Below are 25352 nucleotides of genomic sequence, written 5' to 3' on the forward strand. Positions count from 1 at the left end.
TATGCCAGTATTTAGAGCACTTGGCTGGGATGTGGGAGATCCAGGTTCAATTCCTGCCCCCTCTCTGCCAGAGGGGGAGAAAACATTTGAATAGGGGTCTCCCACTTCTCAGGAGAGTGCTCTAACCCTGTTGAAGCTGTTCCATTGTGGATAAATAATGAAAGAGTGATTGGAGCATGAGGTCTGGACTCAGAGCCTCCCTGGCAGTGCCCTAATCACTAGACTACACAGTCATCCTCTCTCTCTCTTTCTGTTCTAACAAGTGTTTAATTATTTATCCAAAGTCAAACAGTCATTGGAGGCACCACCACCACCTGCTTTGGATGGATTTTGAATGGGACCCAATCCAGTAGGCAACCTCTGAGCATGCCTGCCAGATCGGGCCCCACATGTGACTTAGGCAGCCGAATGCCTGTCTTCCCCGGATTTGTGAATCACTCTGGCAAGAGATAGGCATCCAGATGCCTAAAGGGAGGCAGCAGTGCACATGCTAAAAGGCTGAGACTTAAGTGCCTAGGGAACTTTTACTTTGAAAACTTCAGTGCTGAGGGAAGTTAGTTTCCTTCGGGGTTTGGTGTGAGTTTGGTGGATTGCAGTGGAGCCAAAACTGTGACTTAGGCACCTAAGTACATTTATGGATCTGGGCCTAAGTGGCTACTGGAAATTCAGCAAGTCTATTGGATATGACTAAGAAGATTACCACACATTTATATAAAATAATATTAAATAAGGAGCATTGATTTGGCAAAACGGTGTCCAGTTTATGAAGGGCAAAAACCAGATGCATATTTTTATTATAATGGGGCCAAATCCCTTACTCATCTCTTACTCAGGTAATGATACTTTTTCCTTTGGCCTACAGTGGTATGGCAGTTTAGGGACAATTAAGTATATTGTATATGGTTTGTTATAATAGAGCTCATGGGTGTGCCTAAGTGCCTCAAGGCAGATACGAAGCTCACAATCTAAGGACAGAGCTTAGGGGGAATGGAAACAACATATATATATATATATAATTATATATATATATAATATATAATATATATATATATATATATATATATATATATAGATATAATATAACTTAATTTACATGTCAGCTAGAATCACTGTAAGCAGCTGGTGGAAGTGGGCCCTCAAAATGGACTTGTACGTGGAAGGAGCAGAGGCCTGGCAAATGAGTTCAGAATCTAAAGAGTCCCTAAATGGTTTAGCGATTGTAATGGAAGTAAAAGGATGGATCTTGGATAGAGTGAGGAGCAAGAAGCATCAGTATTTGGAAATGGCCTGAATGTGTGGAGTAAAGAAGTTATAGGAGTCAAAAATAACCCTCAGATTGTGGAATTGACTGATGGGAAGGATGATATTGTTGTTAACATTGACAGTTAAAGGGAATGGGAGGGAAGATAAGTAGTTTGGTTTTGGCTATGTTAAGTTTAAAGGGATGATGAGGAAATGCCAGAGAGGACAGGCCAAGACGACAGATTGGATGAAAGGCAATATATCAGTGTTGTAGAGGTAGATTTTCTGAATCATCAGCACAGAGGTGGCAGTTGAAGGTGCATGAATGGATGAGACAACCTAGAGATAGGGTGTAAAGTGGACAGAGCAGTGGCCAGTGATAAAGTCCTGAAAACCCCCCATAAGCTGTGAGAGACAGAAGGAAGAAGATGCTGAGTAAATGGACATAGAGGATGATGGACAGTATCAGAAAAGTACACTGACGATGTTGAGGAGGAGATAATGATAAACAGAGTCAAAAACAGCAGAAAAATTATGAGGATTAAGCATGTCCATCAAAGTTGGTTTTTCAGTACTTTGTACTCAGCTATTGCAAATGCAGGTGGTTGTAAAAAAGGCACAAGGATGATCAAAGTCCATGGAATTCTATTTTTGCTATTTGAACCAGTTATTTATTTTAAATACGGAGACTGGCCAAACAGTACCAAAGTCTCAAATTATAAGACATATTTTGCAAATTCTAGATAAAAGTGACAATCTTGCAAAATAAAACCTTACAATGGAGCAGCTGCTTGGCATATTTTTAAATGCAATTTGCACAAAAAGATAGGATCTAATGAAATGTCACTATATCACACTGGAAATACTGTGTATACATGCAGATGTATTGACATTGTACTAGATCATCAGTATTAATGCACAATACTCATGTAAATTCACATCATGTAAGCTAGAAAATATTAATGAGCAGTATTCTTACTGTGCAATTTGAGTGGGAGACCTGCAGTACTGTATGTAATGGTTCCACTGACATTATATTGTGCCCAAAGGACCAACGGATCAATACAATGTCATTGGAAGCACTAGAGTTATTACAGTGTCAATAAAAGAACAGACACTGTGTCATTGACTTTATATCTGGTCCAAAGCACCCATGAATCAGACACAATGTCAATGGAAGGTTGGGGCAGGGGTTGCAATGAAAACATCTCACAGTTATCGACATTATAATTGGAGCTCTTAGTATGTCAATGTAAGTGCCATTACAACATTTTGGGGGGGGGAAGTTATTGTATATTTTTTCATTTTTTATTTTATATAATATATATATAATTAAAGGAACACAATGTGCATTCATAGCATAGTAATATTAAAATAATGTTGGGAATTTAACTTAATCCAACAAAAACGGAACTATGGCTGCTGATCTATTTTTATTGTGCCCTTTTGTATTTAAGTATTGCAGCGCAGCTATCCATATACTTATCTAAATCCACTTATAACTTAATAGAAAGCTGAGAATCAAGAACAGAGTGGCAGCTTAACTTTTATTACCTTGCTTTGTAAGTTCAAGATAGACCTATAATGTAATTTTAATATCTCTCTTTCTTACACAGTAGACTGCATGGGCCAATCAATAAATTGCATCATTTTCATTTAATCTTCAGTACCACATTGTTTTAGTAGAGATTACAGTGTACTGTAATGCTAGGAAAACTTTGAATAGTCTCCATTCTGTGAGTGTGTGTGTGTGTTTGTGTATATATCAGACAAAATACAACTCACAGCGAGTATGAAAACAATTATCAGAACATGCTTAGAGTAGGAGAAAAAAAAAACCTGTAAAAACATTACTGAAGTATTTCAGCTTCCACCTCCATTAGTTGCTAAATAAAGATGTCATAGAAGAAAACATAGCAATTAATGTTATATGTTTACTTCTAAAGTTTTAATTAAATCAGCAGTATGAAACAGTCAAAGTTAGGAATCCCATCTTCACCCATTCTCTCCTCACCCTAAAAAGAACAGAGCTAAAAGGTTCTCAAACAGATTATACAAACTTCAAAATGTCAATTAACTTGAAACTACAGCACAGGGATCTGAGTCTAAGTCTCAGTAACTGGAAGCTTCTTCCGTTTCAACACATGGGAAAAGTGTAAGGCTGCTGAGGTGCGGACACTGAGTGCTGCAATGTTTGGTCACAAAATAGCAAAGCTTCTAGGCAAGGATAGTGAATTTTCATGTATTACATATTCAAAGTACCCCAAATTATGTTAGCAAGAACAATTACTATTGCCTCCTATCTAGTAGCAGGAGAGAGCACCTCAATTTGATAAGTGCTCAATAGATGATTTTTTTTTTAAATACCATGATTTGCTTTCACATTATCCACTCCTCCAAGAACCTTAGAGGTCTGACAGACTGTTTTTAATCTTCAATTGAAGGAGGCTATTTAGAAAAGCAAGAGAAGCTTTAAATTTAAGAGGAACTGCCAATAATTTTGGAAAATTTCAGTTATCCCACCTCACTCCAAACTTTCATCATAAATAAGATAAAGTAATAACCGTGACATAATATTGTAAATAAACATAAAGAAATACAGGAAATATAATCTACCAAAAAGGCAGCCTTGATTATATATTCATTATTATCCTCATGTTATTCTCTCTCTATTTTCAGGTGAAATTTCCAGAATCCATTTCATGCATTATTGCACTATTGCACTACATTGCCTTGCATATTATGATTTCTCTTTCATTGTATTGCATTTACAATAAAAGGATGTAATAATATAGCTACCGACCACAAATGAAAACATGTGCTATATATTGTGTCTTTGAACCTCACAAAGGAAACAATATTGAAATTCAACTCACAGTGTTTTGGGGTTTTTTGTTTTTTACAGTAATCTCTGTTAATTAAGATAGATGTGAACTGTTACTAGAGGGCGCTGTGTACTCTAAGGACTAAACATAAGGTTTGTTTCCTCATTATACTGTATCTTAAATACTTTGGCACTCATCCATCAAGAAAGGGCTGCCAGGTGAACTGATTGTCACTCTAGCCTAGGATAATAGATTCTCAGTGACTCTTTGTTACACGCATGTCATACTATTAAAACTATGCTCCTTGAAAATGGCATAACATATGTAGCTGAGACTTGTCAGCTCCAGGTAATCAGACTCCAATTGGTTTCAGAAGCAGATGCAGATGAGACTAGCAATATAAATATGCAAATCACAATGGTCCCTTGTCAGCACCACTGTCCTACCTCTAATGACCTCGTAGAAAGTCTGTTTGCTCAGCTCTACTTCAGTGCTACATCGACAGAAGCAAAGGGACGGCTGGCCATCTGCTGTCGCTCCCGCATAAGTTGTGATGGGGGAAAACATGATGTTTTAACAAAGCATTTATAAAAAATAATGTAAAGTATCATCTGTTTTACTTTACATCCAATTACAATGTAAACACTATAGTAGCATGCATGTAGCCACGTCTCTAATGTAAAGATAGAAATTATTACATTATCACCACACATATTTATTTGAGGGCTAAAATGAGAGAGCATTTGTGTCTACAACATGGTGTTGCCCCACTCAAGTCAACTGAAATGTACTCCAATAACTGCCCGTGTTCCTAGCCACTCAAAACAAATAGGTGTTTCTATAAGTGCGAGCAACTATGTCAAATGGTGGAAAATAGTATTGAAGTCTAACTTCATGATAAATCAGAGAATGAACACCTGCCAAGAACAAGTCCATTCAGCCTTCAATTCCCCATGCTTTTGTACTGAAGCCAGACAGAGTTATTAGTGTCAGTGCTACAATTATATAGCAGCTCTTCTCCAATTATTTAAACATGAAGAATACCGTGTTGGTATTGGGGAGCTTGTGCCAACATGCTGAAAAACTCAGTTATGCTCATATAGTTCCTTGTGCACAGCCAGTGAGCACATAAGTCTCAACCAATACCACAAAGCTAATTTATATTTCTTCCTCAACCTGTAATACAATACTCATTAACCATGATGAATAAAATGATGACCAGAACAAGATATTTACAACTTTCACTTCTCTGGTTCTGTGGACTAATAAAAGCTCTATTAAATATTAAAGTTGTTGCAATTAAGCTGGGTTCTCCTTCAAATGAAGAGGATGTGACAGCATCTAGAAAAAAGCAAATGCTTGCAAAAATGCTTAATGAGAAAGATCTAGGTTCCATTTTCTTGGGGTTTTTTTCTCGACTATTCCTTGCATAGCTTAACAATATTAGATATTGGCCTTTGAATGTAAATGCTGTCAGCACTGTGACATACTGTTCATAAATTCCCTTTGAGATAATAAAGGGTATACAATCAAATACCTGAAGGCAGCTTATTATTTAATGCTCTTGATTAATGCCTGTTATAATGCCTGCAAAGTCATTCATAACATTTCTCAGCATTTTTGTTTCTATTGTATTTTAATTTTTCTCATAATATAAAATACCATTGTTGACATTAAAATGAAAATAATGCGACTGTCACCTGGCTGATAACCAGTATGATCCTAAGTTCTGATCCTGTCTATGTGCATTGCACCTTGTAGGAGCATTTGCAGAATTAGGCCCTCATTGTCCTGCCCTTGAATAACTGATAGGTTTGTGGGCAAAACTACATACTATATATTTCAGACTGAACAAAAGCATATTTTGAATATCTAGATTATTAAAAACAAGACAAATAATTCATTTAAAATGAACTCAGAAAGCTCTCAGTCAATAATTACTATTAATCAATATTGTGTATTCATAGATTTTACAGCCAGAAAGGACCAATATGATCTTTTAATCTGCTCTCCAGCATAACAGAGACCATAGAATTTTACTTAGTAAAACTATTAATTACTGGGTTCTAAGTTCCACCACTCTATCTCCTTTCTCTGTTTCTCCTAAAACACCACTACACAGGGCTACAGCCACTGCAGTTTTACAAGTGATGTCACTGGAACCAGGATCGGGCCCATAATATAATCTGAAGAAAGTTAATGTTTATAAAAACACATACAATAGTATAATTGTAACATATACGTTGATATCACACCTGACCCCATTAAAAAAAAACCACACACACATACACAAAACAAACCAGCGTAACTCTCTTCTCAAATGTTTTTAAAGACTGATTGTGGGAAGTCAACCGACAAATTCCTAAATCCCTCAAATATCACTCCTTTTACTGCTTGACTTATCAGTGCAGCCAGAAATCACCTAATCCGGTTGCTTTTTCAGCTCAAACTTCCCTGGTATGGGAAAGAAAATTTTGAGGAGAATCATAACTAACTTTACTCTAAGACAGGTTTCAGAGTAGCAGCCGTGTTAGTCTGTATTCGCAAAAAGAAAAGGAGTACTTGTGGCACCTTAGAGACTAACAAATTTATTAGAGCATAAGCTTTCGTGAGCTACAGCTCACTTCATCGGATGCATTTGGTGGAAAAAACAGAGGAGAGATTTATATACACACACAGAGAACATGAAACAATGGGTTTATCATACACACTGTAAGGAGAGTGATCACTTAAGATAAGCCATCACCAGCAGCGGGGGGGGGGGGGGGCGGGGAAGGAGGAAAAACTTTCATGATGACAAGCAAGATAGGCTAATTCCAGCAGTTAACAAGAATATCAGAGGAACAGTGGGGGGTGGGGTGGGGGGGAGAAATACCATGGGAAAATAGTTTTACTTTGTGTAATGACTCATCCATTCCCAGTCTCTATTCAAGCCTAAGTTAATTGTATCCAGTTTGCAAATTAATTCCAATTCAGCAGTCTGGTTTTTGAATGTTATAATTCTTGACGTCTGATTTGTGTCCATTCATTCTTTTACGTAGAGACTGTCCAGTTTGGCCAATGTACATGGCAGAGGGGCATTGCTGGCACATGATGGCATATATCACATTGGTAGCTGCGCAGGTGAACAAGCCTCTGATAGTGTGGCTGATGTGAATAGGCCCTATGATGGTATCCCCTGAATAGATATGTGGACAGAGTTGGCAACGGGCTTTGTTGCAAGGATAGGTTCCTGGGTTAGTGGTTCTGTTGTGTGGTGTGTGGTTGCTGGTGAGTATTTGCTTCAGATTGAGGGGCTGTCTGTAAGCAAGGACTTGCCTGTCTCCCAAGATCTGTGAGAGTGATGGGTCATCCTTCAGGATAGATTGTAGATCCTTGATGATGCGTTGGAGAGGTTTTAGTTGGGGGCTGAAGGTGATGGCTAGTGGCGTTCTGTTATTTTCTTTGTTGGGCCTGTCCTGTAGTAGGTGACTTCTGGGTCCTCTTCTGGCTCTGTCAATCTGTTTCTTCACTTCAGCAGGAGGGTATTGTAGTTGTAGGAATGCATGATAGATATCTTGTAGGTGTTTGTCTCTGTCTGAGGGGTTGGAGCAAATCCGGTTATATCGTAGAGCTTGGCTGTAGACAATGGATCGAGTGGTATGATCTGGATGAAAGCTAGAGGCATGTAGGTAGGAATAGTGGTCAGTAGGTTTCCGATATAGGGTGGTGTTTATGTGACCATCGCTTATTAGCACCGTAGTGTCCAGGAAGTGGATCTTTTGTGTGGACTGGTCCAGGCTGAGGTTGATGGTGGGATGGAAATTGTTGAAATCATGGTGGAATTCCTCAAGAGCTTCTTTTCCATGGGTCCAGATGATGAAGATGTCATCAATGTAGCGCAAGTAGAGTAGGGGAATTAGGAGACGAGAGCTGAGGAAGCATTGTTGTAAGTCAGCCATAAAAATGTTGGCATACTGTGGGGCCATGCGGGTACCCATCGCAGTGCCGCTGATTTGAAGGTATACATTGTCACCAAATGTGAAATAGTTATTGGTCAGGACAAAGTCACAAAGTTCAGCCACCAGGTTAGCCGTGACAGTATCGGGGATACTGTTCCTGACGGCTTGTAGTCCATCTTTGTGTGGAATGTTGGTGTAGAGGCTTCTACATCCATAGTGGCTAGGATGGTGTTTTTAGGAAGATCACCAATGGACTGTAGTTTCCTCAGGAAGTCAGTGGTGTCTCGAAGATAGCTGGGAGTGCTGGTAACGAAGGGCCTGAGGAGGGAGTCTACACAGCCAGACAATCCTGCTGTCAGGGTGCCAATGCCTGAGATGATGGGGCGTCCAGGATTTCCAGGTTTATGGATCTTGGGTAGCAGATAGAATACCCCAGGTCGGAGTTCTAGGGGTGTGTCTGTGCGGATTTGTTCTTGTGCTTTTTCAGGGAGTTTCTTGAGCAAATGCTGTAGTTTCTTTTGGTACTCTCAGTGGGATCAGAGGGTAATGGCTTGTAGAAAGTGGTGTTGGAGAGCTGCCTAGTAGCCTCTTGTTCATACTCCGACCTATTCATGATGACGACAGCACCTCCTTTGTCAGCCTTTTTGATTATGATGTCAGAGTTGTTTCTGAGGCTGTGGATGGCACTGTGTTCTGCATGGCTGAGGTTATGGGGTAAGCGATGGTGCTTTTCCACAATTTCAGCTCGTGCACGTCGGCGGAAGCACTCTATGTAGAAATCCAGGCTGCTGTTTCGACCTTCAGGAGGAGTCCACCCAGAATCCTTCTTTTTGTAGTGTTGGCAGGAAGGTCTCTGTGGGTTAATATGTTGGTCAGAGGTGTGTTGGAAATATTCCTTGAGTCTGAGACGTGGAAAATAGGATTCTAGGTCACCACAGTCCACATATCTATAGATTCATAGATACTAAGGTCAGAAGGGACCATTCTGATCATCTAGTCCGACCTCCTGCACAGCGCAGGCAAATCTATTCAGGGGATACCATCAGAGGGCCTAATCACATCAGCCACACTATCAGAGGCTCGTTCACCTGCGCATCTACCAATGTGATATATGCCATCATGTGCCAGCAATGCCCCTCTGTCATGTACATTGGCCAAACTGGACAGTCTCTACGTAAAAGAATGAATGGACACAAATCAGACGTCAAGAATTATAACATTCAAAAACCAGTTGGAGAACACTTCAATCTCTCTGGTCACTCGATTACAGACCTAAGAGTGGCTATCCTTCAACAAAAAAGCTTCAAAAACAGACTCCAATGAGAGACTGCTGAATTGGAATACATTTGCAAACTGGATACAATTAACTTAGGCTTGAATAGAGACTGGGAATGGATGAGTCATTACACTAAGTAAAACTATTTTCCCATGGTATTTCTCCCCCCCACCCCACCCCCCACTGTTCCTCTGATATTCTTGTTAACTGCTGGAATTAGCCTACCTTGCTTGTCACCATGAAAGGTTTTCCTCCTTCCCTCCCCCCTGCTGCTGGTGATGGCTTATCTTAAGTGATCACTCTCCTTACAGTGTGTATGATAAACCCATTGTTTCATGTTCTCTGTGTGTGTGTATATAAATCTCTCCTCTGTTTTTTCCACCAAATGCATCCGATGAAGTGAGCTGTAGCTCACGAAAGCTTATGCTCTAATAAATTTGTTAGTCTCTAAGGTGCCACAAGTACTCCTTTTCTTTTTACTCTGAGAGTTTGTGTCCAGAGATGTCATATGGATTCAATTAGTAATTTTATAAGCAAAAAGGATTATTTTAAAAAAAACTTTTTATTTAGGTAAAGTTACAATAAAATGTTAACATATACATCATACGTTATTTATTCAGGATAAGGTTATTACTAAATGAACAATTATTTTTTGAAGTACAAAATGAAACAAAGCTTCTCAGATACAAAATAACATTTGCTGATATCTAAGCAGCAACATTATTATTATTATCATCTAAGTCAGCAAACTTATTATTATTATTTGTCATTTCTACTGTGCCATGGGTGTGACTGGCATGTTACAAACAATAGGCCCCTGTCCCAAAGAGCATAAAGTGTGCATTTATTAGAGTACAGGGAAGTATGCCGAAGTGCAGAAGGATATGGGAAGCAAGGGGATTTCAACGCTAAGAGATCATGAGATATGATTTGTTGTACACACAGCTTTTTAAAAATATATTAATATATTATCACTTCACAGTAAGTCAGTCAAAAGGGCAGCAGGATGGCGAGAAGATGAACCTAAAAGGACACTAAGAGACGTGAGCCTTCAGGAAGGATATGAAGGAGGAGAGGGAGGGAAGAACATGCCAACCTCATTCTGGCTATGTGGTTAGTACAAGTCAGTATTGAACTCTTTATTCACCTCAGGCTGTGTGGAGTATGTTCCCTAGTCCATCACTGTTATGATACTGTTGGGGGGAGAAGCTATGTAACATTTTTTAACATATTGTGACAGGGTCGGGCCAGATGGCTACAGAAGAGTGACAGGAAGCAGATATATTAGCCCCAGGTTAAGTAGGTCCCTTTTCTCTGGGTAAGATAACAGGGAAGGTTCCAGAACAATTAGGAACTTTCTGGAAACAATTAAGGCAGTCAGGCTGATTAGAACACCTGCAGCCAATCAAGAAGCTGCTAGAATCAATTAAGGCAGGCTAATCAGGGCACCTGGGTTTAAAAAGGAGCTCACTTCAGTTTGTGGCGTGCGTGCAAGGAGCTGGGAGCAAGAGGCGCAAGAAGCTGACAGTGAGAAGGCGTATTACTGGAAGACTGAGAAGTACAAGCATTATCAGACATCAGAGGAAGGTCTTGTGAGGAGCATAAAGAAGGTGTTGGGAGGAGGCCATGGGGAAATAGCCCAGGGAGTTTTAGCTGTCATGCAGCTGTTACAGGTGCCACTGTAGACAACTGCAATCCACAGGGCCCTGGGCTGGAACCCGAAGTAGAGGGCGGGCCTGGGTTCCACCCATCCCTTCATCCCCCCCAACTCCCTACTTGATACCAGAGGAGTTGAACTGGACTGTGGGTTCCACCAGAGGGGAAGGTCTCTGGCCTGTTCCCCGATCCACTAGGTGGATCAGCAGAGACTGCAGGGATTGTTCTTCTTTCCTTTCCCCATGCTGGCTAGTGATGAGGCTAACTGAGTGAACGGCAGATTTGAGCCACGAAAGTGGCCAAACTGAGGTCTGCTGTGAACCTCTGAGGCGAGCAAATCCACCAATAAGCGCAGGACCCACCAAGGCAGAGGAGGAACTTTGTCACAATATGCATGCAACTATAAAAGAGGACCAAAACTTTAGAAAGTAACTCAACTTTTGAGAAAAGAAAAGGAGTACTTGTGGCACCTTAGAGACTAACAAATTTATTAGAGCATAAGCTTTCGTGAGCTACAGCTCACTCAACTTTTGAGATATCGCAAGGGACCTGATTTTCATGAACTGCTGAGCAACCATCCTTTGACAATCAGCTGCCTTGATACGTCTCAAGGTGATCAAGCAAAAACTGAAGCACCCTAAAACACGAGTCATTTTTTTAAAATCCTGGCATGGATATTTAATTTGACTACTGATTTCCTTTTGCCAGTAATTCCTTGGGACAAATGAAAGATAAGGAACCAAGTTATGCATTTATCATAACATGGTAAATTAGTGACATACCACAAGAACACATTTTAGTGCAAGAGTCATCCAGTGTCATTTGTTTGACTCAAAAAAGCTGTTCCATCAGGTTGTTCAAGATGTCTTATGAAATAAAGCTCAGACAACCAAAATTGCTACATACATTATTTTAAGTTTATTTGAAAACATTATAACAAACAGCTATATTCTTGCTGACTCAAAATAACTAACAGAATTTACTAAGAAACAACATAGAATTAGTCTTTTAGTCTTCAACTATGAGCTCAAACAACAAACTCAAATATTAAATATAATTTTCTAGATTTATCTGATCATGTCAACCAAAAAAGCATCAAACCCATGATCAGAGTACAGCATAAAATTCTTATTAAGCAACAGAAACCAATTCTGCCTCTTTATCTGCTTCCTCTTAATCCATCCTGTGCTGTGTTTTTATCACTGATTCTAGAAGTCCCAGAATCTTGTGACATGATCTCAGCTAGGATTCAGCCCATTGGTTAACAGTTCATATTAGCTGTAGTTGCTTGTTTGGATACGAGTGAGGCCATTCAAGGACACAAGCCTTCATTTACATGTCAAAATCTGCCTCTTAATTAACATGATTGTTTGTTAATATACATTACTCCTTCTAATGACTGTTTTGAAGTCACAAAAAACTGTATTCTAATTGGCAGATTGGTGGATTTTTGTGTGTGATATTTTAATCCTCCTTCTAAAGAGATGGCCAAATCCTAAAGTCATAAATTAATTCTATGGAAACAAAACATTTGTTGACTTTGATGTCCATAAGAGTTTCAACTAAGGTCTTGTCTAAACACAAAAACTGTACCATTTTAACTATACTGGTATAGTCAAAATGATACAATCCCCTAGGGTGGATGTAGTTGTGCCCAGTGTTTATATAATTACAATTTATTCCCATATTAAAAGAAAAAGCCACATTGCTAGAAGGAAACTTTATGGTTGGGTAGCTTCTGAGGCCTTATCCACTCAGTTCCCAAGAACTCAGCCCAACTTCGAATTCATCACTGAGGTTTCTTTATTGCCATACAGTCAAACTACACTTAAGTTCATCAGGCTCAAGTGTAGGGGGTGAGTACAGGGCATACCACACATCCAAAATTACAAAGAAACCCTCTTCCTTTATATATACATCACATAGCATTTACTATTAATTGGGCTTAACCAATCCTCTGTACAGCATGCTCAGTCCTCACATTGTTGTGAGAGAACTGGATTTGACATAACTCGCAGCCACCTTGTGCTCTTAGCCTCCATAAACTGGAAGTGAGGACGCTTATAAAAATCATTTGGCCTTAGGCAGACAGAACAAAAACAGCTGCAAGCTGCAGTTTTACTGAATAAAACAAACAAAGTAGAAGGTCAGATTCATGAAAAAAGAGGGAAATGTAAAAAACTGACCTTAATTCTGGTTGTTTGTATTTGTAAGTTTTTTTTTGCTGAAGCTGTTTTGCTAATAAAAATAAACTCTAACCTTCTTCAGTAATCATAGACATTTACTTCAAGAAAGAAAAATCGGCTGTATCATACTCCTATGGAGTGCTAGGAGATTTTAAAATGTTCTTTTTCACTAGTTAAAAATCATATTCAGAAACCAGCATGCTCTTAGATAATCACTTTAAACAATCAAAGAATTGAAGATTAATTGTTTCATTGACAAAATAACTGTGGATTGCTATTTGCATTGAGCAGTTTGTCTCAGTTGGCCCGTTGCCAACTGTGTCCACATATCTATTCAGGGGACACCATCATAGGGCCTAATCACATCAGCCACACTATCAGAGGCTCATTCAGCTGCACATCCACCAATGTGATATATGCCATCATGTGCCAGCAATGTCCCTCTGCCATGTACATTGGTCAAACTGGACAGTCTCTACGTAAAAGAATAAATGAACACTTCAGTCTCTTTGGTCACTCGATTACAGACCTAAGAGTGGCTATTCTTCAACAAAAAAAACTTCAAAAACAGACTCCAACGAGAGATTGCTGAATTGGAATTAATTTGCAAACTGGATACAATTAACTTAGGCTTGAATTGAGACTGGGAGTGGATGGGTCATTACACAAAGTAAAACTATTTCCCCATGTTCCCCCACCCCACCTCCCACTGTGCCTCAGACGTTCTTGTCAACTGCTGGAAATGGCCCACCTTGATTATCACTACAAAAGGTTTTCTTCCTCCCCCCTCTCCCCACCCCCCCCACTGGTAATAGCTCATCTTAAGTGATCACTCTCCTTACAGTATGTATGATAACACCCATTGTTTCATGTTCTCTGTGTATATAAATCATCTCCCCACTAAAAGAAAAGGAGTATTTGTGGCACCTTAGAGACTAACAAATTTATTAGAGCATAAGCTTTCGTGAGCTACAGCTCACTTCATCGGATGCATCTCCCCACTGTATTTTCCACTGAATGCATCCGATGAAGTGAGCTGTAGCTCACAAAAGCTTATGCTCAAATAAATTTGTTAGTTTCTAAGGTGCCACAAGTACTCCTTTTTTAAATCTCAGTAAGTCCCAAATCCAGTGGCAAGATGAGTTAATTACTTATTTGTATTATTTTGCGGAAACTACACAGTGACTCCAATGAATGGTAATTAACTCATATTCTACTATCATAGTGTTTCTTGGTAACTGTATAATTAAACAGTCTCACTAATGAACAACATTCAGATGTTTATATAGTGTAAAAACAGGTCACAAGGTTCTTATTACTTCAAACACTATGTAATTTCAGAACAGTTTCCAAAAACAACCATTTCTAGCACAATCAAGGCATGATTCAATAAAATAGAAATTCCATCTCCCATCCCTTTGGTGGATAGACACTATGTTACTATAGCCCAAGTTTATTTTCCTACAGCTTGAGATTTGGTATAAAGGTTTCCCAAATATCTGTTTCTTAACCTATAACAACTGTAAATGACAAGATATTTAGCAAAGTACAAAGTTTATTTTTAGAGCTGGTCGAAAAAACTCTGACAGAACAACTTTCCATCAGAACACACAATTTTGTTGAAATCTATATGTTGTAATAGGTTCCTGTGCAACAAAATTTAATAGGAAAAGGTGAAAATGGTTCATTTTAGATTTTCTCTTTTTGTTTCAATATGCTAAAATGTTTTGCTTTGATAATGCTGAAACATCTTGGTAAAAATGTTTCTCATTTTGATTCAGTCTGAATTTTGTATTATATAAAAAAATTTCAATTGTAATATATTTCATATTAGCTGGTATTATAATCTTTCTATATTATCAAAACATTTTGATAGTCCCAAATTGAAATTTTTATGAATTTTCATTTTGTAGGAAATTTCAAAATTTTCACTTTTTGTTCATATTCAAAATATTTTTTTAAATGTTGGAAGTTCACATGGCACAGCAATTCCGTTTTCTGACCAGCACTTTTCTTTCCACTACTTTTAAGTACAAATGTTTTGGAAAACTATTTATTCAGAAGACTTTAATAAGGTACAACACATTTTCTGTACCGAGTCAGGTGTAAATTGTCTTGGTTGCACATTAACTGACATTCTTCAAGGGTCACAAGATTTTGAAACTGTAAACTCTGACACCACTCTTAATACTACAATCAGAGTTGGAAATTATGTGCATGAAGCTTCCAACAACTGAGAATGGGTTTTTAGGGTGGAGGGCTTGTCTTGGGGTTCAAGGAAGTTTTGGAAACATGTAGACTAACTGCATACACTCAAATACTATGTCGACAGGTTCTGTATAAGAATCTAGCTGACAAACAGACAACACATGCCGCATATTATAGAACTGTTTCAGAGTGGCAGCTGTGTTAGTCTGTATTTGCAAAAAGAAAAGGAGTACTTGTGGCACCTTAGAGACTAACAAATTTATTTGAGCATAAGCTTTCGTGAGCTACAGCTCGCTTCATCGGATGCATTTGGAATAAGTGCTCCTTTTCTTTTTATTATAGAACTGTTCTGCATCTTGGAGAAAGTACCTGTTCTTGGGGGAGTAGGAGGGTTTGGTAGCTAGGGCAATGGATTTGAGGAACTTTATGCTGATGGGCGGTCTGTGAGGCTTTTGGCAGGTTAATTGGGATGGGTGTGTCTTTTCTAGAGTGTGCAAGAAGGTTATAGCAGATGAGTGTGGGGCTCAAATGTGAAGATACTTCTCTGGGCTGTGTGTGTGTCTGTGTGTGAGTGAGAGAGAGAAGTGGCTCAGATGAGGAGAATCAGGTAGGGGGGTTCATTATGGGAGGCCAGGTAGGTGGAGTTTTGATATCTGGAGCATCTGGATTTATAGGAGAGTTTTACACCGAGCAGTTAGGAGGGAGGATGCCATCAGCAACTTGTTCTAGAAGGTGAGGGAAGGAATGGCAGCTGGAGTGGACACAGTGTTGGGGGTAGTTCTTACAAGTGGGAAATAATGCCCATATTTTACTTCTACACCTTCTGTCATTTATGCTCACTCATGACCAATCTTCTAATCCTCTGCAGTTACAACCTGGCCTCCTCTCCTTCCTAATTTAGGGCAGTGAGGCCCCCGCCATTTCTGTGCTGGGACCTTACGTGTCACCTACCCCCTCCTGACTGAATTACATGCCACTGGGTTGCTACATCCTAGATTCCACTGCATGTCAGCATCCTGTATACGTAGTTTTATGTGGAGTTTGTAGGGGTGCACAAAGTTCCATCAGTCTGCTGCACCTGAGTTTCATAAGGAGATGGATCCTCCCATGGGTAGGGACATCAAGCCGCTACGAGAAAGCACAGTAGGAAAGGATTCATCTGACCAACCAGCTGATTATATTGTATGAGGGCTTATAAAGACACATGCACAACCCTAGAAAATTATATTTTTGGTAAGCCAGGAGGTCTGGTCATTCTCCGTACATTCATTCTCAGATTGTTACATTCAATTAATACATGAGCTACATGGCTACACAGTTGACCTGACCTATTGAGAAGATTAAATGTATTTTATTTAGGAGTATAGTTTAATTCTCTTTAAAAATGGTTAAATTCTTATTCCCAGACCAAGTGAATCACACATAGCAGAACTTCAGTATAGCATTGACCATTTGTTTAATTACTTTTAATTTGCACAGAACAAAGATTGCCTTCTCTATAGGCTCTGGTGATATAATTATGGTTGTTACAATCCTCTTTAAATTAAATTAGCTACTTAGGGGAGCTGAGCAGCTTCTCATTTGTGCATAGAATAGCATACTGGACTTGATGAACTTCCAGAGCAACTATTTTCACTGAGAAAACAGCAGATACACATTAAATGATTGAAATATGCTACTCTTTTTAAGGTGGAATAAATCTTTACCCTTTTGTTTTGAGATGAAACCTGCTAATTTTTTAAAAGCCACACTGGGGTGGCTTAAAAAGCCATATTTGGAGGCAGGATAGGCTAGTGGTTAAGTAGGTAGGCTGGGACTGGTCCCTGCTCTACAACAGATTTCTTGTGTGACCATGGGCAAATACTTTAAGGTATGTCTACACTGCAGTTAAAAATCTGCGGTTGGCCGGTGCCAGATAACTCAGGATAACCGGACTCAGGCTAAGGGGTTTTTTAAATGAAACGTAAACATTCAAGCTCAGGCTGTAGCCCAGACTTTTGGACCCTGCATGGTGGGAGAGTCCCAGAGCTCAGGCTGCATCCTGAGCCTGAACATCTACACTGCGATTAGCCAGCAATTTAGCCCAAGCTCCGTGAACCCGAGTCAGCTTGCATGGGCCAGCCGCAGGTGTCCAATTGCAGTGTTGACATACAGAAAGACTCAGGATGTCTCAGTTCCCAACCTATAAAATGGGAGTCATAGTACTACCCTATCTTACAGCAATATGATGAGAACAAATACATAAAATTGTGAGGTGCTGTAGTAATTGGGGCCATATAAGTGGTGCATTATGCTTATCACTGTAATATCAGAGTAAGAATCTATACAGAATAGAATAGAAGGACTTAAAATCTCAGGCCCTCTTCTAATCTATGGTACTTTCTTTTAAAATTGCCTGCAGAAAATGTATTATCTGGGGCATGTACAAAAGTCTGTCATGGGATAATATGAGGGGAGTTGTACCTCTAGTCCTAGCTTTACCCTGAATGAAATGAAGGTTATTTAAACTACTCACATAGTCCAGCAAACAGCAGCTAAGACATACTTAAAGCACAGTGTACACAACCCAAAAAATAACAGTATCAAAAGGTCAGCTTTATGTGTATCCCTTTTGGAAACCAAATAGCAGTTGCTTGTAATTTCCCTTGAACAAATCAAAACGAGAAAAAAGGATGAGCACTGAAAAGGTCATTTGGTGGCTTGATCCAAGGAACAGACATTTAATGTACTTTATGTTACTACTAAAAGAACAAAATGTGAATCTACCATAACTTCAGGATTATAATACTTTTTAGGTTCTGGAACACAATCCTTGCCCTCTAAAATAACCTTCTATTCACACTGTGCGAAACATTAGCTATAGTAACATAAAATAAATATCTCTTAAATATGAGAAATATTAATCTAGCTTTCAGTATGTAAAGCAGAGTGACATGAATGCTGTGGCTTTAATATCCAAGTGATGCACAGTACAATCAAGTCAGCTTTAAACAGTGGGTGTATGAAAAGCAGCAGATTACAAAAGAAATGACACATTGAGTCCTGATTGTTGTGCCAGTACTTTATCACTGGAAGCTCTTGTTACAATAAAGCTCTGATCAATTCTTCTGTAGATTTCCCCTACCTTTAAGAATTAATTTCTTAAAGAAAGATATTATTCGTGTGTGGCAAGAATCAATAAGCTTAAGCTTCAATTCTGTACCACAATGCACTAGCTTCTAATTTAAGAAGTTCTAAATGAGACCTAATCTGGTTATGTTTTTCACTTAGTGCACTATGCATTCATATTGAGCATTTACATAGTTTTTTGACAATAATCAGTTTAGAGGTTCCTCAAGAGGTTCTTAAGTCTTCCTGCAGGTCTAACTGATCCCAGCACTGCACTTTTCTTGTTAATCAAGTGGGTTTAAAAAAATCCTTTCAGCAAAATGTGATTATTTTGCAGTTAACCAGTAAAACCATTTTCAGTTCAGAACTGAACGTTTTCAAAATGTTTATTGCACAAAAAATTCTGTGTACAAAGCAAAAGAAAATAAGATCCACTAATCACACATTTAAAAATAATTTTGCCACATAAAACTGCCTAATATGTTTGCCCAAGGATAGTTATTTACAAATCAATGCATTAAAATATTGGTTAAAATTAATTATTTCAGAATGTAAAAGACAACTTCATGTAGCTTAGATTACCCAAATTAATCTTCGGAACGTCTTTTCCTTTATATACAAAAGCATCACAACAAAAAAAGGCTTTTGAAATCATATTCTAAGGAATTACAAATTGTGTTAACTTATTATTTTAAACACAACTGCAGTAGAAACAGTAAACAACCACCATATAGGAATAAAACCAGAACTCATCCTATTCACATTATTACACCATCATCTCTGAAATCAAATATCCTGAATATTATTCAGAAGTATTATCATGAGAGAAATTATAATTTGTTTTATTTTATCTTGGATAACTTAGATTTCTATTAAAAGATGTCAAAGTGACAGCTCCACTCTTTGAAATAAACTTTTTTTTAATTGACCATTAATATATTTTTAAAGATGTTTAACTCTGCCTAATATAGGTATTAATAGGTTTTTAAACAGGTCTTAATTATGGCATTAGTGGTGATTCCTTTGTGGGTAGATTCAAAGTACGAAACATTTTAAAACCAAATTATAAATACTTCAGTGGAGCTATGATGATTTTCAAAAGGATCTCGTCCAGGAAGATTAGCCTCACCACTCACAATGGAAATATGCCCTTTCCAAGACAGATCAATCATATACCAGCAAAGAATTTCACAAGCACAAATAGGAGTTAGGCACCCCATTCCCACTAAAAATCAAAGGATGATGGTTACTTGACTCCCCTTTGTGTTTTTGAAATTCAACCCTCTTTGATTGCTATTGAGGCACACAGAGCTTATGTTTCACACCCAAATTATTTTTATTTAAATATTACACCATACAGCAATGAGAAACTGCTGTTCACTGCAGCCTGCCATAGTCTCGGCCGGCCAGAGCCCTGCTTCCCAAAATGGAGGGTGACCTTTGGACTCTGCTGCCACACCCCACATCCCTACCTAACAATGGCAATTGCTCACAATCTTTCTAATAAGAAAAGGAGTACCCGTGGCACCTTAGAGACTAACAAATTTATTAGAGTATAAGCTTTCGTGAGCTACAGCTCACTTCATCGGATGCATTTGGTGGAAAAAGCAGAGGAGAGATTTATACAGCTCTGTGTGTGTGTATATAAATCTCCTCTGCTTTTTCCACCAAATGCATCCGATGAAGTGAGCTGTAGCTCACGAAAGCTTATACTCTAATAAATTTGTTAGTCTCTAAGGTGCCACGGGTACTCCTTTTCTTTTTGCGAATACAGACTAACACGGCTGCTACTCTGAAACCAATCTTTCTAATAATTATTCATGCAATTATTATTCCACAGGTTATTTACATTTATGTTCTTGTTCATATTAGTTTTCACACCGTTACTTTGATCAAATCATCTCAATCCACAAAAATGTAAGCAAGAAAATGACCAAAGAAGCTAAATACAAATATTGATCATGTAAACACTGTGGTGTATTTAAATAAAGGGTAAGTTTGCTTTTATCATTACGTGTAGTTCTTTATCACCACCTGTTAGTTGAGCTGATCTGTACACTGATAAGGCCAAAATGTAGACAAAACCTTTTAAACACAGCCTCATTTCTCATTACCTAGACTATTCTAAAGGACCACTGTCAACCTCGTTAAGCCTCACATTAATTTTCCACAAAGAAAGTAAATCCTCCATGCACCATTCCTGAAGGATGGTTCTCTATGTTTTCAAACTGAAACTCTTAGAACACTGAGCACAATTATAGTCAATTTCAATGACTTGCAAAGAGGGACAGGAGACTAGTACTTATCAGTCATTCAGCCTCTTCCCCACCACTACAGCAGGAACACCGTCTTTCTCTCTTCTAGGCAAGGAGACCCCACTCACTCTCAATAGCTTTTCCTTGAGTGCCTCTGCTAAATCCATAAAATGCTCCAAGTACAACATTTCTCCCATCCCAATTATTTTTCACTTGTTACTCTATATTTTTGGTTCTTGCCAGTATCAGAAAGAGCCAAATACTCCAAGAAAGTCTGCTCAATAAGACAAGCTGTACCAAGTACCAGAACCTTTGCAAGAAACCCTGTTCTCCTGAGGTTTTCAGACTCAAAAGGTTTAACTAATCTGGAGAAAGTCTAAATTTCACCATTATCTAGTATGTTCAGGTCCGCTAGTGGGAAAGGCCTGTGCTCATGATCAACTGGTTTTGTGCAGAGGAGTGGAAAGCTTTCAAAGAGATGCAATTCTACTACCAAGGCAGAGAAATAAAATAAAATACTGATAAATAAAAATGCATTTCATTGGTGCAAACTTTGCTAGATTTGATATAATTAATTTAAATAGAGGTGAGATGTTATACTCTTTAATGCCAGTTACTTAGGCTACAGAGATGAGCTATTTCAGTTTCAAAGACTTTGACTTCCTTCATTGAATCTGATACTCAGGAAACATGGCAGCTGAACAATTCTTGCTTTTGAAGAAGAAACACTTTCAGCAGGAAATACAGGCGGCTTGAACTGGGTTGAAACTGCCTGGAAAATAATAGGGAGTGGTAAGAACAGGGGACATCTGAAGCTCGTAGCAGTCTGAAGAAAATAATTATTTTAAGAGACAATACTCTACTTACAAAGCAGCAGTTTTCTGGGGGGGATAATAGAACTTGCCAGAGCTCACAAGAGGTTTGGCTCTTAAAGTTTCCTAGTAGAGAGAATTTGAGGAGTAGTGGGCTCCCAAGTCTGTAAAAATTCCCTCCTAATCCAAATTATAAAGTAAAGAGTACATTGCTAACATCCACAGTCAGGAAAATTACTATAATAGCATCTAATTTCTTATGTTTTTCTTCCTGTTAGCATTGCGATTACTGTGCAACAGTAACTAAGGATGCCAAACTGACTGGCTCTGTTTCTCCACGCTGCTGTATCATTTAATATGTAAACACAGGCTACAAAGTATGGATGAGTCTCTGAAAGAGTTAATCCTTAGCTGCTGCCACTCAGATGTTCTGTATCAATGTGACAGAGAGTGTAAATCAAAGTATTCTGGCATATTGAGCTCCAGTCAGACTGTTTCAAGACGGAAATGTGGGACAATTTAGAGTTCATCAATTATATCACATCAAATTAGCCTCATCATTGGCTTGGCTCAACAGCTTTCATCTATTCTCATTTACAATAAAAAGGACAGCCAAACATGGGACTGTGGCAATGATGCAGTCAAAGGGAAATTCTGCAGCTTCCGTTAGCAAGAATGATGGGCTTTTGGGGACAGGAGCTTTAGTTTCAGCTGAAATCTCCAACCACAATTAGTTTCCTAAGTTTGGCTTGAACTGATAGTCCTTAACCTCATTTAAGGTATTGAAGTGATGAACATCTTTTTATCAATCCTGCAGTTACTGTCCTCCAAATAATGGTCTATATACATATAAATCACACAGGAACTTGCTAGTGCAGTTTGAGGCATTAAAATAGACTCCCTATTGGTGTGCCATTGTAACAATATGCCATAAAGGACATAGTAAATTTAAGTTAAAAGTAACTAAACTACAATATCAATAATATTACTACAAGTTGACATTGTAAATTGATAGACTTTAAAATTTGATATTTGCCATGATCATTTCAATACCTTGCCACAGCACTAAACTTATAACACAGGGAAAACTAGGGCTGGGCAAAAAAATTTCGCTGAATTGTTTTTTTTAATTGAAAAAAGCATTTTTTGGCAGTGCAGGGCAGAAACTATTTGTCAAATTGAGATCAAATTTAACAAATGGCTTCAGTTGAAATTTTCTGAGAGTCTAAATGTTTCTTTTTGACTTTGTTTCAAATATTTTGTTTTGACTTTCAAAACATTCCATTTCAACTTTTCAATTCAAAGCACTTTCAATTTCAAATTTGGCCAATTAAAAAAATGACCCACAAAAAGAGAGTGAAAAAAATAGTTGAAAGAGAAAAAGGCATTTCAAGTTGACTCAAAACATTTTGGCCTACCCCACTTTAAAACAGGTGTAAATTAAAGCTCATTTGGGAACTTTTAGGCAGCAGTGTCCACAGTTAGTGCATGACAGGCTAGCGTGAAGCAGATTTAACCCCTAGCTTGCGTACTAACTTCAGACGGACAAGCCCTAAGGATATGCAAATAAAAATGATCACTTCATTAGAACAGCTAATTGACTCTCTTATGTAAGAAATGAGGGCAGGAAGAATTATTGCATGTTTCTGTAGTCTTTCATCATGATTTCCGTGCTGTTCTGCTTGATCTCTTCTGCCAAGTTTCCTCCAATATGGTCTGTTTCCAAGGAAAAGTGAACTTAATACACCAAGGATTTACACCCACCATAAATTTAACTTGGCTGGCAGGGATTTAATTATATTCTCAAGTAATGGGTTTACCATGGACATTCTGATGACATTTTCTAACTTGTTTTTATCCAACAAGGTTAAAAGATCTATTGAACTAGCAGGTTATCAGAATGTTTGACTGCATATTTTCAGACTCCTTCACATGATCTCAATGACAAATGGTGGCTAAAGACCTACACAGAACTTCAGTGTACTTCTGCACTAACTGTTAATTGGATTCTTTTTATATGCAATCCCACATGGTGTTATCAAAGCAGATTTGCACTGGATAAAGTTATTTGCAAATAATAAAAAAACTGAAACAAACAAACTGCATCCATAAATTCTCCATATTTTGTACAGAGAGCTGGAAAGTGTAGGATATTTCTGAATCCTGCCACCATGTACACCATTTTGTATAGGAATTTTCTACTTGCTTTAGCCAGAGTCATAAATTGCTCCAGAATGGAGATTTGTTTTCTGTTAACTATTGCAGCTGGAGACATATTGGTTTAAAATATCAGAGGACCTGCTAAGTGTTAATGAATTTTACATGGGCATCTGATAAATGCTTCAAATTTATACTACTGTAATGTATGAGACAGCTGGAATTTCATTAATTGAAATTTATTTACCAAGAAAAAACATTTTTAACTGGAAGACAAAGGAAACAAAGCTATGATCTATGAGACAAAGGTGTCATTTATATATATATATATATATATACACACACACACACACACGTACACACACACAGAGTGTAGTGCAGAGCAGGGACTGTTGCTCTCAGGAACTTAAAATCAGCCATGATCTGTTTAATTAATTCCGCCCACTTGTTTAGAAGCATGAATTCCACCCAAGCACAAGAGTCTGCACCAATGGATCCCAATACAAGACTAGGGCCTTACATTTTAAGTTCCCATCATACAAAATGTTTGAAAGCTTACAGGTTTCTTTTTAGAGTGGTAGCTGTGTTAGTCTGTATCAGCAAAAATAACTAGGAGTCCTTGTGGCACCTTAGATAAATAAATTTGTTAGTCTCTAAGGTGGCACAGGGACTCCTCGTTATTTAGGTTTCTTTTTAGTTTTGTTCTGATTTTTAACATACACAATAAGACACTTTGTTAATTACAGAAAATATTTGTATTTAAACAGATGTATTTTGCAAATACATACATGTACTGTGTTTATAGGGTGAAATTCACCCCAGTGATGAGGGTACACCGCTATATCCACAATTTAAAACTTTAAGAGGCAAATCCTGCTCTTGCCCCCATGGATGTGGATGATCTTGCTGTCGCTAGATTTGGTACAGTTGTAATGAACACAGGTGGATAACTAATTGTTTATTACAGTAGGTCCTAAGGACCTGCTAAGAATGGGCTATCCTCCAGTCATTTGGTATAGAAGCTGATTTAAATGATAGATTACAGAGTACTGTTAATAGTTCAGCAATTTCATATTTCACTTCCTTCAGAACTCTTGGGTGAATACCATCTGGTTCTGGTGACTTATTACTGTTTAGTTTATCAATTTGTTCCAAAACCTCCTCTAATGACACCTCAATCTGGGACCTCAGATTTGTCACCTAAAAAGAATGGCTCAGGTTTGGGAATCTCCCTCACATCCTCAACCATGAAGACCAATGCAAAGAATGCATTTAGTTTCTCTGCAATGACCTTATTGTCCTTGAGTGCTCCTTTAGCATCTCGATCATTGAATGGCCCCACTGATTTTTCATCAGGCTTCCTGCTTCTGATGTACTTTAAAACATTTTTGCTATTACTTTTTGAGTCTTTGGAAAGGTGTCCTTTACATTCTTTTTTGGCCTTCCTAATTATATTTTTACACTTTAATAAGGAAGTTTTTTCCTAATGTCTAACCTTAATCTCCCTTGCTGCAATTTAAGCCCATTACTTCTTGTCCTGTCCTCAGTAATTAAGGAGAACAATTTATCACCCTCCTTGTTATAACAACCGTTTATGTACTTGAAGACCGTTATCATGTGTCCCCTTGCCCCGTCTCTTCTCCATACTAAACAAATCCAATTTTTTCAGTCTTTCCTCATATGTCG

At 38.2% G+C, this 25352-nt stretch overlaps 1 protein-coding gene across 3 annotated transcripts in view; it reads right to left on the bottom strand.

The window, feature by feature from the left end:
• Positions 1-25352, bottom strand: part of ATRNL1 (attractin like 1) — a 1048037-nt gene that overhangs the window by 186476 nt on the left and 836209 nt on the right. For all 3 annotated transcript variants that reach the window (XM_043518640.1, XM_038411471.2, XM_043518642.1), the window contains one exon: positions 4514-4618. In XM_043518640.1, the coding sequence (XP_043374575.1) occupies positions 4550-4618 (69 nt within the window). In that variant the 3' untranslated portion in view covers positions 4514-4549. The remainder of the gene's footprint in view (positions 1-4513; positions 4619-25352) is intronic.

The sequence above is a fragment of the Dermochelys coriacea genome, chromosome 7, assembly GCF_009764565.3.
Source record: "Dermochelys coriacea isolate rDerCor1 chromosome 7, rDerCor1.pri.v4, whole genome shotgun sequence".
NCBI classification, from domain to species: domain Eukaryota; kingdom Metazoa; phylum Chordata; order Testudines; family Dermochelyidae; genus Dermochelys; species Dermochelys coriacea.